The sequence below is a fragment of the Oikopleura dioica genome, chromosome XSR (genome assembly GCF_907165135.1).
Source record: "Oikopleura dioica chromosome XSR, OKI2018_I68_1.0, whole genome shotgun sequence".
NCBI classification, from domain to species: Eukaryota; Metazoa; Chordata; class Appendicularia; order Copelata; family Oikopleuridae; genus Oikopleura; species Oikopleura dioica.
Window position 1 is genome coordinate 877,646 of NC_137294.1, and position 14,017 is coordinate 891,662.

Sequence of the window (14,017 nt, forward strand, 5' to 3'; positions counted from 1 at the left end):
TTTTTCAAAGAACTTGGAAATGTACAGTTCTCGCGAGTCATTGATTGAATCTGTATTGTACTGTATTTGCTAATTCTGCTCGACAAAAATTGAAAAAATGAAACCTGCAAAAAATGAGACGAAAAAAGATGATCAAGGAAGAAAACTTGGCTAGAATTTCCAGCCAGTTATCAAAACTTGAGCATCTTTATTCACTAGTATAAGAAATTGGAAATTGATTTTATTCAGGTTACAGCAAGCGAAAACTCCTTTGCAAGGATCGTGGTTGGAAGCTTGGTGTTTTTACGAGTCATGTTTTCATCCACGACTTTTGGGAGTTTTGCTCTTTCGATTGAGGGCTTTCCTCGTATTTCAATCTTTTAGCTCGGGCGTCTGAAGAAAAATTATTAATAAAATATTTATTTAATAAATTAATTGATTAACCAATTAAATAAAACGCGATTTTACCTGAAAGCAGTGCGGCGCGGACCTTCCAACTTCGAAAAGTGAAGAAGTGAGCGTCAACTGAAAAACAACTCGCTTTGCCGGGCCTCTTCTAGAGACAAAATGTGAAAGAGCCGACATTCCATTCCAGTCTCGCAGAAGTTTCCACATAAACAGAGCTCGAGACAGTAAAGACTGTCAGTGGCGATATACGCTCATTCTGGCGTGAAGTCTTTTCTTCCGTCAGATGGCTGTAAATAAGTTTCTTTCTTTGTAGAATGGAAAATTCGCTTACGCAGAATCGATTCAATAAGTGCCACTTTTTTGAAAAAAAGTAGCGACGATTATTTGTCCCTGCCAGGTGTCTTTCACAATTTGACTTCAAATGACGAAAAACGCAAGTGTCCGGCTACACTTTGACGTGAGTCTTGAAATTCAGAATTCAAAAAGAGGAACGAAAATCGACCAAATTCAATATATAAATATTTATTTTCATTTACAGAGTTTTGGAAAAGGAAAAGGGTCATTCAAAATGGAAAACGCACACGAAAGTTAAAAGTTGCAGAAAGTAAAAAGCAAGGTGCGAATTGGTGAACTTTGGGGAATCGTTGAAGTTTTCTTCGAAAAACTAAAGTCGAGAAAATGAACTCAGACCGGCTGAGTTCGAGCTCGATACTTCTTTTTTTTTTTGAGAGGTCAGTTTGGCTAGCTTTTTTGGGAAGGGAAAATTATAATTCCAGTAATTTTCGCTTCTCCACTTTTTAGAAAATAATAATTTTTAAAAATTTTTCGGCGAAAATTTTTCAAAAATTCGCCCAAAATTACAACCAATTCAAAAGTAAAACGGCGAGTCCGAAAATAAAGGCATTTACACAGGCAGATTGAGACGAGTTGGGCGAGACAGACTGGACCAGTGGTGAAATTTCAGGCACGATAACAACTGGTCTTTTGGGCTGTTCGCTTCGCGGTCGAGGGCGAGCTCGGGAAGATCGCTGGGTTTTGGCGACTGGAGTTGTGCTGGTTGTGGTCTTCTTCGGCTCAGTGACTTCTGGCGTGGTAGTCCTTGTTGTCTCCTTTGGCTTCTTTTCTTGAACGCGGAGCTGGATTGAATGCCCTTCGCAAGTATTCTTTCCACTCGAACGAGCTATAAAAATATATAAACTCAAAATACGAAAAAGCGAAATAGCGAAAAATGAAAAGAAAGAATAGCGCTTTCATCTCTGGCGATAATAATTATTGGTTGAATGGACTTACCGTAGTAATGGTATTCAGCGCCGAAGTTGAAGGTCGGCGCGCCCGGGATCGGCGAAAAGGGGATGATCTCGATGGAGTAGCGGCTGTCGCCGTCGGTTCTAGTGTATCGGCAGCGCCACACGAGTTCGGCTGGAAAAGGGTCAGTTAGTTAAAGGAACGGTCGCTGAGTAAATTTACCTTTGGCCAGGTCGGGGCAGTCCTTTCCCGCCGGGTCAATGCTCATGTCGATCTTGAACAGGTCGAGGTCTTCGTCTTCAGGGCACACAAAGTCGATCTTGTCGCGCATGCGCACCGAGTGATCATGTGAGGCACTGAAAAACAAACACGTTAATTGGATGAAAGAGGCAACATTCTCAGCGCATTTCGTACTGCATTACTCCCCCGGTTCGCTAATGAGGCTCCCTAATTACGAATTTTCAATTCTAGCGACAGATTTTTTATTGCCAACTTAGAATTTATTTTCATGGGCGGGGATTAACCCCTGACGGGCACCTGTGCAAGCTCCAACACTCCAATAGCACTGCCCATGGTGCTTATCACGTCCGTCAAAGGTCGATTTCTCGCCACCACCTTTCCAAAAATAAACGCCTTCTTTCTTTTCTCCCCGATTTGTAGTGTTAACCCTAGCAAGAACTAAAATAGAGCTGCCACCAAGCCGCTACTAATGCATTTTAAATATAGCCACAGGTTCCTCTTTTTTGGCTCAAGTGCTGCGAATTATTCAGCAATGGTTTCGAGTTAATGGTTATGGGTTTGGCGCGGCGCCCATAAGAAGGAACACGCAAGTTCTATCTAAGTCAAACACGAAAGAGCGTGAGCAGAGATGCCTTGTCCAAGTGGCGGCGGGGAGGCACTTTGCGGCCGACGAAAAGGCGCCAGATTTCGTCTAAGCACTAATGGATCTACCTACGATTTTCCGGAACTATCATAACAATATCTCCCGCGTAGTATACTTCCCCAGCGCGCTACTGTTCCACACTAGTTACAGTAACGGGGCTCATTATCAGCGCTATTAGCGCTGCGCTAAATGTTGCCTAACAGGCATCGATAAATGCGATACACATTTTTCGGGAATCAGGAATCAGGCTGGCTGCTCGCCAAGCCAAGGCGATATAATAACAGCAATTAGCCAAATTTCAGGCCCAATTTGAATTTACCTCCAAAAACTCGGAAAACGAAATCGATCTTTTCCCTCGATTTTTTCCGTCGATCGAAATTGAATCTAATTATCCCTCTTCCAGATTTTTGGCCAAGTCGATTGTAATTTCGGAATTTCCGGCAAAAGAAAAGATCCGAGCTTGATTTTGAAATCTTTCGAATCTGGTTTTGTTGCCAGATAATCCGGCTGAATGTTAATTGATCGCTCTAAGCCTGTCAAGGACTTGTCGTTCTCGTGCGAAGCGAAAGAAAAATCGACAGAAAAAAAAGCTCGATAAGATAAAGAAAAATTCGGCCCCAGAAAATCGGGAGGGACTTACTTTATCCGCCCAGTCAATCTGTATTGGGCCAAGTATTTTCCGGAAGTAGGTGAACAATTTCACGCAAAAGTGGAACTTGCTCCTGTTTGCCCAGTTTCGAGAATATTGAGAATTGAGTATTGAGCATTAAATATTAATTTTCGGCTGACAATGAGGCAGCTAATCCATCACTTGAATGTTTGATAGGCTTGGGTGGCGCGTGGCCCCCTTCGAATCGTAGATAACGCTTCTTGTTGCCAAAATGGGGGATTTGGTGCAAAAAACGCAAAAGTTCAAGCGCCACATTCGAAATTAAGAACAAAGAACAGCTAACAGCCCCGCTTAGCTCAATTCAGAGACCCGGATTTCCTTTGGAGTGTGTCCCTAATTAAGCGGCAATCAATGATGAGGACCGCCAATGTGGTTATTCGGCGAAATTGTTTATTGGAAGCGGCTCGGAAGGGGCGACCTATGGCTCCCCTCCGCTCAATCATTGATCACCGCATTTCATCCCCTTTGGAAATAGATTTCATTTGACGAAATCAAAGCCATAATGAGCAACCCAGCCTTGTTACCGCAAAGGTCAGCACTACAATCGCACAATTACAAATTGGCAGATTCTAACTATTGGAAAATCGGGTGGTCAAAATTCGTAAAAAGAGTCCGAATAAAGGGCCTAAAGCCTACAAAGCTGACTCTACGAGTTCGAATGGCGGGGTAAGCTGAATGCGATCGCACTGTTTGCTCTTAAAACAAATCACAATGGATAAATACTGTAGTCAAGTTCCGCCAAGGGCCTTCAGGACTTCCTTTCGCGATCTCGGCTAAATCATGTCCCCTGGCAGCCACTTTCCCAGGAGAGAAGAAAAAGAACGAAATTCGTTGGAAGGAGCCTCTCGCTATTTTACGAAAAATAACAAAAGCCGGCAAATAGTAAATGGCTCTGCTTGTGTATAAATACGAAAAAAAGTGATGGTCTGTGGTACTGGTATTTGCTTTTTCAATTCAATCGAAAAGTATTTGTTGATCGAGTTTGATATGACTATTATAAACTTTTCAATTCAAAAAGAAAGTTTTTACTGCTTCCGCTGATGCTCTCGCCTCCGAAGAAAAAAGGAGACTCCCCCGGGGCGATAAAAGTAATGTCAACGAGGCGAATGTAAAATTTGCTTACCCAGTTCTGAGGTGGATCGTCTTCGCGGGCCTCTGATAGCGCGTGCCCTCAACGACAAAGGCAGCTGCGGCGAGGTTGATAAGGATGAACATCATCTTCATCACTTGCTTTTTCTAGAGCTTCTTCTTTTTCTGTTCCGATCTCTTGCTTCTTCAAAGGTCTCTTTGTCCGTGATTTGGCGCGAGTGTGTTTACGCTTCCGTGGAGAAAAGGGATGAAACTAACCCGGTGTCTCCTGGCTAACGAAGCTGTATGTGCTGCTCTGGCCTTTAGCTATCGCTGGCAAAATAGAATCGCAAAAAAAAAATTACGAGATGGCGCTAATTTGTAGCGTAGGGCGCTAGCGCGCTAAATCGCGCGCTCAAGCTCACTCACTTCTCGGCTTATGCGCCTATCGAGCTGCTCAGGCCAGCTGGTGATTTTTATCGTCCTCGTATACTGATAATTTTTACGTGGCAACTTACGAACTTTATGTTAATAACAAAAAGGACCTCGAAGATAATCGGGAATAATTGATTCTTACTGCAAAATAAGGGCGTAATCATTTTCGAACATTTTGAACTAGGCTTGAAAACCTGTGTAAAAAACCTGAGTCAGGATTTTTTGAAAAAGGCGCTCTGCGGCTTTTAATTTAAGCTTTTTGGATCCTGACTCAGGTTTTTTAGACAGGAAAAAAGGCGAAAATGACTACGAAATGCGTCGTCAAATTCTGAGTATCGAACAAATTAGATTCCAAATTGGCAACTTTTTCTATGACTAAAATATAAATATTTTTGATGCCGCCAGTTCCGAATTTTGGTTCAGAGAGAACGATTCTGGGGATGTGGGAAAGATTCAAAAGAAGATTGTTGATTTGGGAATTTTGAAAGTTCATGCGCAGTCTCCAGCCGAGATCAGTGCTCCGTCCAAAAGTGCCGCGGTTCGAGATTTTCTCGCCAAGCTGCACGAGAACTCCCTGTTTGCATTTGGAAGTTTGCTCTTTGAAGTCAAATTTATAAAACAAACACTGCCTACAGACAACACTGCGCTTAGGGGAACGCTTTTTTTTCATACTTTTTTTTGTCTGAACAGCGCGTTTGTAGTCTTGTTTGGCGGTGATTTTATGCCTCATTTCAAAGACTTTCTAATTTGGACTTTCAATTTTGGATATTTGAGATCTCGGCTCGGCAACCTGTATAAAAAACCTGAGTCAGGCTTTGGACGATATTTAACGAAAAGCCGCGTAGCGGCTTTTTCTAAAACGAAGCCGCAAAGCGGCTTTGCCAGAATTTCAGAGTAGCTTTGCGGCTTCGTTTTAGAAAAAGCCGCTTCGCGGCTTTTCGTTAAATATCGTCCAAACCCTGACTCAGGTTTTTTACACAGGTTGCCGAGCCGAGTTTGAAATCACAATTTGGAACTCTCCTTTTTCAGAATTTAAAATAAGCGTGAGAAATTCTTGGTCAACTTGAGATTCAAGTTCTTTAATTGTATTTGGCTCGTTTGTCATTCGTAATTTTGCAGCGGGTCGATAGTTTGATAAGCCTTTTTTACGAGAGAGAATGAGTAGCCTTCAGATTAAAAATGAGTAGATTTAACAGTTTTATTATGTTTCTATTATGCTTTTGACAGATCAAATTTTGCTCAGCAAAATTTATAATTTAAGAGCTCTGAGCTCAAAAATTATATGGTTATTGGCACATCTGATAATTCTGATGGAGTTTCGGTTATTTTGCGATACTGGTTATGCTGTTTACTCGAGAGGATTAAAGATTCATAAGTGGGAACCATAATGATGCGTAAATTATGGATGGGCGAACTGCGCAACTCCAGGGCTACTACTATTTGCTCACTCGTATAAATGTTTATGGGGTTTTGTGTATCTGGAAGACGTTATTGTCCGTGACCGATGAGTGCATCCGGCGCCATTGAAGGCCTTTGAAGCGCCGCTCCCCGAATTAGGCTACGTATGCCTCCTCTTTTTTGATGATACCATCGTACTATATATTCCCTTCCGCTCACTTTGAGATCAATTTGATCTTTTTTTTTCACTTCCAAAGGGAAATTCTAGCTTTTTTTTTCCATTCTTCTATGCTGAAAAAACACTGTAAAAAACCTGAGTCAGGATTTGAAAGTGCTAAATAAAAAGCCGCGTAGCGGCTTTTAAAAAATCGAAGCCGCGAAGCGGCTTCGCGAAAATAACCATTGATATAATTCTTAAGGGTGTCCACATCGATTGAGTTAGGGAAAGTGTCTAAAATGCGGACGCAAAAATGACGAAATCGATGTTGACACCCTTAAGAACTACGCGGCTTCGTTTTCTAAAGGCCGCTAGTCGGCAATTTATCTATCATTTTCAAATCCTGACTCAGGTTTTTACACAGCATGCTGACCACAGGAATCGTTGATTCTTTCTCATGGAAAGTCTAAGATCCTGTGATGATTTTTACGTCAATCCTTGATTCCATTCGATAAGCTCATTACAAGCAAGGGACAAGCACTTTCCACTTGTTCGAAAATCAAGTTTATTCAATAAACTATTATTGAATAAAACTCAGCTGCAGCTTCTATTTTGAATTGAAGAATAACGTCAAGGATTATGTTGACCGGGCTTTTTTTTAAAGCCGTCTTCTGCGTTGTTAAACTCGACAAAATTGACTGCTTCCTACTTGAGCGCTGATTTATGAATATTGTCAACGGCGAGCGCCAAATAAATTGATTCTGAAGTCATCAAACTGATTTTAAAATGTTGAATTTGATTAGTTTTTAGCGCGCTTATTTGCGGATGTCTGTATTGAGGATGCCTGTAGGAGACAATTATGAAAATCGGGAGGAAGGAAGATCAACTCTATTTGCGACTAATTTGTGGGAAAGTTCGAGATGTTTAGCTTTTGGATCAGGAGGCGGATCACGACTCGACGCGATAAAAGTTTTTGACAGTTGAGCTTGAGTTGGAGAAAGAGAGAACGAGCCTCCCCATCTGACAATATTGACAATTACGGCGGCCTTGGCAGTTCGCTTTTCTTGCTTCTCAAATTTGTTTTCAGCTTTTGCAGCACCCCTATCTCTGGGATCATCGACAGGCCCCGGAAGTGAACATCTGATAGCTTATTCGCATCCTAAGAAACACTGCCTCAGCAGCCACGATTCTTGCCATTATAGCGAGAATGATGGCCTGTCTGAACTTCTGAAGCCGGCAAATCCATCACCGGATCGTTTTTTCTTTCTGAGAAAGTGAGTTTTTTTTTCGCCGCGAAAGATGTGCCACGCCGTCAGGATTGATAGTCTGGTCTCTTGCTGAGCGGCGCGTTTTTAATCCCGTTGATCCGCAGTTTTGGAACTTCTCCCTCTGGAGAAGCGTCATCAGACCGTCTTTCAGAGGCTCCCACGCTCGACACCCTCTTTGAAGAGAGAGAGGGACGAGATTTGTTTTCAGAATCCAAGTGGGGATCACACTTGACATGACTGCGCTCAGTACTAATGCTCCCTTACGCTCCAAAAATGAAACAAAGCAAACATCAGTCGCACAAGCTTCGAAGTTTGCAAAACAGCTTTAATCCCTTCTCAGTCTAAAAAAGCAAAAGAAGGCCACCCCCTAGGCTTGGAAGATTGTGTAGAAAACCTGAGTCAGGTTCTGAAGGATCTGAAACGAAAAGCCGCGTAGCGGCTTTTCATAAAAGATCTTCCAAACCCTGACTCAGGTTTTCTACACAAGTTACCGAGTCCATTATCTGCTTGTAAGCTACAACTGTAATCTATTCTCGAAGAGGGTAGAAGAGGGAGTGTCGAGTAATTGCGCTGCCAAAATGAAAATTTCGCCAATGATTGATATGGCATTTGGGGATATCGCTTTTTAGGTTGGAGGATAATAATTTTCGTCGTCTTCTTGACACGAACATGCAGTTAATTTATCACTGCGCGGAAATTTAAGCCTGACAACCCTCATGACGCGGTGAACCAAAACACTGCCTTTCTTTCAAAAAAAAACGATCCTTGATTTTTACGGCTGATCGAGAATACTCACTTTTGAGAGTGTATCCGCAAATGTATATCGGCCGATATACCCTTAGGTGAGCATAAAACGCAGTCTATCGCGGTGATATACAAGCATTACTCCGTGAGAAAGGGAAGGACGTCACATAGACGGCGGGAACATGCGTGGATTCATCCCTTTCTCCGCTTTTCGATCTCAGCAGGATACTGCGCCTTATCGCTCAAAGCTCACCACAATCACCGCCTGCTTTTATCGAATTCGCGATGATGAGCGGTTCCCGGAACCACAATCTCGCCTAACGTAAAATCATCTTTTCCAGCGAGAAAACTGCAGTGAATGAAGAATGAAGCCGTGAGAGTTGTAAAAATCAGCGGCGGGCTGGAGGTCAATTTGGCGTAAAAATATTTAGACTTCGATTGCGCCAAGTAAATCATTCCGATCGCGCCATAAAACCTTCCGAGCCCTTGTAACTAGCGTTGTCCCCCAAATATTTACCCCGTGCAGTTTTTCGCCTGGCCCTAGCACTCCTCCTGCTCAATAAAAGATGCTCTACCTCTCGCTACAGCAAATTTTGGAATGGCACAAGTGGATGCTCAGCTGTTTGAAAGCGTCGGCGATCCGTTTGAAAAAGGAGGATGAGCGCATGAGCGCATGTACCCCACGCCTTCTTCTTTTGATCACAGCACCGGGCGAAATTCTAGACCAAATTCTTACTTGCTGTATTGCGTTGAAACCCTAACCACCAATTTTCAAGACTTGTTTATTACAGCCTCCTCCTCCTCTTGGCCCTTGTCTGAGCCCATCTTTCACCCATTTTTTCACCATAATTTGAAAAGTCGCTGGGAAAAAAACACTCCCAGGAGGAATTATAATTAAAACACACATCGGAGTAAAAATCTAAGGCGGGCGGAAAATCTGTGGGCTCCTAGATTGAAGCTCTAGATTGAAGATTGCTTCAGTGAGTTACTGTCTGGCAGAACTCTTCTTTGTTAATTTCGAAACAGGTGAATAGTGTCCATGTGGTTGAGCTTTGTTGACTTAGAGCTCAGCAGCATGCTTGTGCTGTCTAAACACGGGGAAAGTAAAAAGGAAAGTGAAGACAGAACGCTCATTTAGGGTCAGTGACATCTCCCTGCTAAACTCAAACGAAGGGGGTAAATGCCCCGAAATTCGGAAAAAAAGGAAGTTCGATATTTTCGCCCGCGTTTTCCCCAAATTTGCCTGTTTGGACTTTTGGAGCTTCCCACTGTGCTCCTCAATAATGATCCAAAAGTCCATCTGTCCGAGTCTCCGAGAAATTGATCACTTCCAGTTGATCGATGCTGTTCCTGCTTCTTTGAAACGCTTCCGGCTTTTTTCTGTAGCTTCATTTTTCGCCTGTAGGAGCAGTGCATTATGGTGATTGATTAATATTAGTAAGGGCTGTTTGTTTAGTGCTCACTAATTTGTCAAGTAAGAGTTGCGTTTTTATTGTGTTGAATTAGACCACCACGACCGCGAGCGATAGGATGACCTAGAACCACGGCCCTGGAATTAGAATTGGAGAATCGAAAATAGGCCATCGCCAAATTGAACCCTGTATCACTGTCACACATAGTTTACTGATAAAAAAACGCGATAAGGGAGGAGACCATAAAAATGTAAATTGACCAATTGCATGCTGATTTTTTGGAGGAAATGAAGCGTTCAATCTGAGAACTGGAATTCCAGCTCTAGAACGACCGTGACCGGAAATGATGGAAATGCGAGCTGTAAGAGATCTGTAAGAGATTTATATCTCCTTTTATTAAAGATCTGCCAGCGATAATTTTAGCACTTCCGAGGATCAACAACTGCTCGAAATAGAATCTCTTGGTGTTAGTTTCTCATCCCTTCAATGCTAAAAACATGCATCTTCAAGTGGCGAAAATCAAGCTTGGCACTTGATTTCATAATTGTATCAAAAATATTTATAAAATAAAAAAATGTGCAACTCTCGCTTTTTCGTTCCATTATCGCATATTCACTTTGAATTAGCAATTAACGATAGATGATTAACATTTCAGGTTATCGCGAAAATAAGAATAATGCCGGTACTACAAAATACAACGCAGCATGTTTTGAGGAATTAGGAATTGCTTTGCTTTACATATTTATTAAATTAAGAAATATCCCATTTAGATATCTGATAAGCAGGAAGCCAGTTCTGAATGCATGGGAATTCTCATGCTTCTCTTTTTGCATCTCAACATGGGAACAACTGCTGATTGCTCAATATCAAATGGTTAACAATATCAATAATGATGGCTTCCTTTCATTCAAGAAAAAGGAAGGAGGGAGCAAAATATCGTAAATTAATGATATTTTTTCAGCGCGATTTTTAGGTTCCCAGCTCGGGAAAACGCAGCGCCAAAGCTTCCCGAGGAGTAAAAAAAAGTACTCGAGATGAGAAAAAGGATCGAAATAGTCCTTCTTCTTCCATCGTTTTTCTTATAATTCATAAGTTATGAATTATTGTCGATCTCCAATTGTAAATTTTATTAGTTATCATCAAGTTGTCTGGAAGCCAAAATTTGGCATGTTTTGCTTTGGTACTTCAAAAGAAGCTATTTGGAAATCGCCCTCGCCGGTGCCACTTTGTCTCAGCTTTTCGGAGTTTTACAAGTTGGAAAATCACAACAATCGAATGATTCGTCCATTGTGTCAGCTGCGGCTTATGCTCAAACAAAACAAAACACACAAAACATATGAGTGTGATATGTTCATAAGATTAGTCGTTTAGAACGGCAGACGTCTATTTTTCGCCAAGTATTTACGATTAACCCAGGGAATCAAAATAAAAATTCTTTCTTTCTTGAATTTACAATTTGTTAAAAACAGCGTTTTCAGAATCACTGATAGCGTTTTTTACGATTCTAGCAGCTCGTGCTCGGTGCTAAAAGCACTTCAAAGGCGCGGGCTTTATTTTTGCTGGCTTAAACTTCTCATAATGTCAAATCGTTTGTTTGAAATTAGCTAATTACTTCATAATGTTTTTAACGGAAATAATGTTTTGTGGTCGTGCGTAGACGTCGAGCGATTTTATGATGGTTTATGATGTCAAAAAAGAGAACCAGGAAACACACTTGACATAGAAGACAATTAAAAATAGAAATGTAGTCACCGGGAAAATATGACTAGAGTCGTAGAAGGTTGGGCCCGGTAGTAGAGAGGGGCTATCATTCGCGCCATCCAATATCTCTAGAATCTTGGCTAGTGGTTAGGGTTAGGAACTGGGAACTCTTAAGGGGTCCGGGGGCGAAGCCCCTGGCTTAGGCCTAAGGTGGGGGACCCGGGGGCGTAGCCCCTGGGTTAGGTTTAGGATTAGGGAAGCTCGAATGATAACCCCTACTACCGAAAATATGACGAGAGTTGTAGAAAGTTGTAGAAAGCCGTGAAAAGTAACCTTTTATTTTCGCTCTTTCAGACCCTGACTTAGGTTTTGTTAACAGGTTGCCGAGACAAGCTAGAAGTTTGGATCGCTGGAGAAAGAGTGAGGGCCGAAATCGGATTAGCGTCCATTCTTGGATCACCCTCCTTCTCCTCGTCGATGGTGCAGCTGCTGTGCCGCGAAGAATGGAAAGAGTCAGGTGCTCTTCGTTTTTATTTTAAATATTGCCCATTGACAAGAAACGGAAGCTGTTATCATAGCGGTTTATCCGCCTCGCGACAGAAAAAGAAGAAGTAATCCGCTTCCAAAAGTGGCCTGCTTCTGCCCCTCAGCTGAGGAAATAACCGCCGCTCTATTGTCTTTCATGGAAAGTCGAGTTGACTTCCAGAGGTTTTTTTTCCTTTCGCGAGCATGTTTTTGTTGGTATACTTATGCCGCGCAGCTGTGCATGAAATGAAGATGCAAATGAGCACAAACACACAAATACTCAACTTCTTAGTGTCCTCAATTTTTTAAGCCACGATTAGCTGCTATTTTGTCAATTTCGGCCTCCTCCAATTTCGACGGATTAAAACTCTGGATCGTAATTTTCATTAAAAATCCGCCCCGGTATCACCCGTGCCTAGAAGTCTAGAGCTGGCTAAAAGTGAGTGACAGTTGGCTGTCGCCGAATTAGAATAATCTATCCGCCTTGTCACTGCCGGATTTGATGAAGCAGAATCGCCAAATCCTTACGCACCATTTCCACGCCAAAAATAATTAATAACTTGGCTGCTCCTTGCTCTCGGACACAATAAGTTGCTACCAGAAGTAGCAGCGACTGTAAATCTGGACTGATGTACAGTAGTTAATCTAAGTTGGCTGAACTTTGCGCGTGCATAACTCAACTTCCGCCTTCGCCACTATAAAGAACTCTTTGACAGCTCCCGAGAGCGAGACTCGAATCCAAGGCAGTCCCGTGCCTGACCCACATTGCCAGCTCAAATATCAACAGAAGAGTCTCCAAGAAACATAATAACTGAGAAACTCAGTTTCAAAATCCAACTCTGGACAATCCGAATCTTGGAATCACAAAAAAGAGATGTGTGGTTGACAAGTTCTTGGGCAGAACTTCTGATTAACTGAGTCAGGTGCTGGGAAACCTGTGTAAAAACCTGAGTCAGGGTCTCGAAAAAAGCTTTGATAAAAAGCCGCTTTGCGACTTTATTTCAAAACATTCAAACAGCCGCGAGAATTAAAGAAAAAAGCTTGAAATGGAAACCCTGACTCAGGGTTTCAACACAGGTTTATTCCCTGACTGAATTGTTGGTGCGTATTTCGCTCGAGAAAGTACCGAAATCCGTTGCTTTTCTATTTAGTGCTTAGTTGTTAATCTCGGTTCCGCCGCGGTGTCTGACGAAACCAGCACTCTCCCTCCGCCCCTCTCGTAAATGATTTTTTTACTATTGCCAGGAAGTAGTGAGTGGTGCCGCCTGAGTTAGGAAACTACCGAGTTCTATAATCTTAGATGGTTCCTGGGTCGTATATAGATCCGTCCAGGAAGTGATCAAAAATACTTCTGAGGGCGAAAATAAAGACTTTGTTTTATTAATGTCACATCAAATCGGCCGAATGGGGCGAGAAACATACATTTCCTTCTGTCAGTTTGTCTCTAGAAGAGGCCCGGCAAAGCGAGTTGTTTTTCAGTTGACGCTCACTTCTTCACTTTTCGAAGTTGGAAAGTCCGCGCCGCACTACTTTCAGGTAAATCGCGTTTTAATTAATTAGTTAATTAATTTTATTAAATTAAGAAATATTTTATTAATAATTTTTCTTCAGACGCCCGAGCTAAAAGACTGAAATACGAGGAAGCCTCAATCGAAAGAGCAAAACTCCCGAAAAGTCGTGGATGAAAACATGACTCGTAAAAACACCAAGTTCCCTCTAACGATCCTTTCAAAGGATTTTCCGTTTACTGTTACCTGAATAAAATCAATTTCCAATTTTTTATTCTAGTGAATAAAGATGCTCAAGTTTTGATAACTGGCTAGAATTTCTAACCAAGTTTTCTTCCTTGATCATCTTTTTTTCGTCTCATTTTTTGCATGTTTCATATTTTTGTCGAGCAGAATTAGCAAATACAGTACAATACAGATTCAATAAATGACTCGCGAGAACTGTACATTTCCAAGTTCTTTGAAAAATAAATAGCGCTTTGTTAAGTGACAAGCTGAGAATAATTATTCCAAACTTTCAAAATGAGCGACTTGTCCAGTGCATATTTCATCAGCTATCGACTCGTGTGTACTCCTCCTCAGTCAGCGTAAAAAGCATTTCTAGCGCCAGAGTCTT

General features: G+C 41.9%; 1 protein-coding gene across 1 annotated transcript; it reads right to left on the reverse strand.

Moving 5' to 3' along the window:
- Positions 1-893: 893 nt before the first annotated feature.
- On the reverse strand, positions 894-4,560 carry LOC145706869 (uncharacterized). The gene is made up of 4 exons (XM_081784323.1): positions 4,309-4,560; positions 1,855-1,988; positions 1,678-1,806; positions 894-1,567 (listed from the first exon to the last, which is right to left on the reverse strand). The coding sequence occupies exons 1-4, from the start codon at positions 4,407-4,409 to the stop codon at positions 1,245-1,247; spliced, it is 687 nt and encodes a 228-aa protein (XP_081640449.1). The 5' UTR covers positions 4,410-4,560; the 3' UTR covers positions 894-1,244.
- Positions 4,561-14,017: the final 9,457 nt, after the last annotated feature.

Bases quoted from the DNA above. Each gene is read 5' to 3' on its own strand.
- LOC145706869 (XM_081784323.1), bottom strand. From the start codon at position 4,409: ATGAAGATGATGTTCATCCTTATCAACCTCGCCGCAGCTGCCTTTGTC. The intron at 1,989-4,308 runs GTAAGCAAATTT...TTTGTTTTTCAG, and splicing joins ACGATCCACCTCAGAACTGG to TGCCTCACATGATCACTCGG. The intron at 1,807-1,854 runs GTAAATTTACTC...ACCCTTTTCCAG, and splicing joins CTGCCCCGACCTGGCCAAAG to CCGAACTCGTGTGGCGCTGC.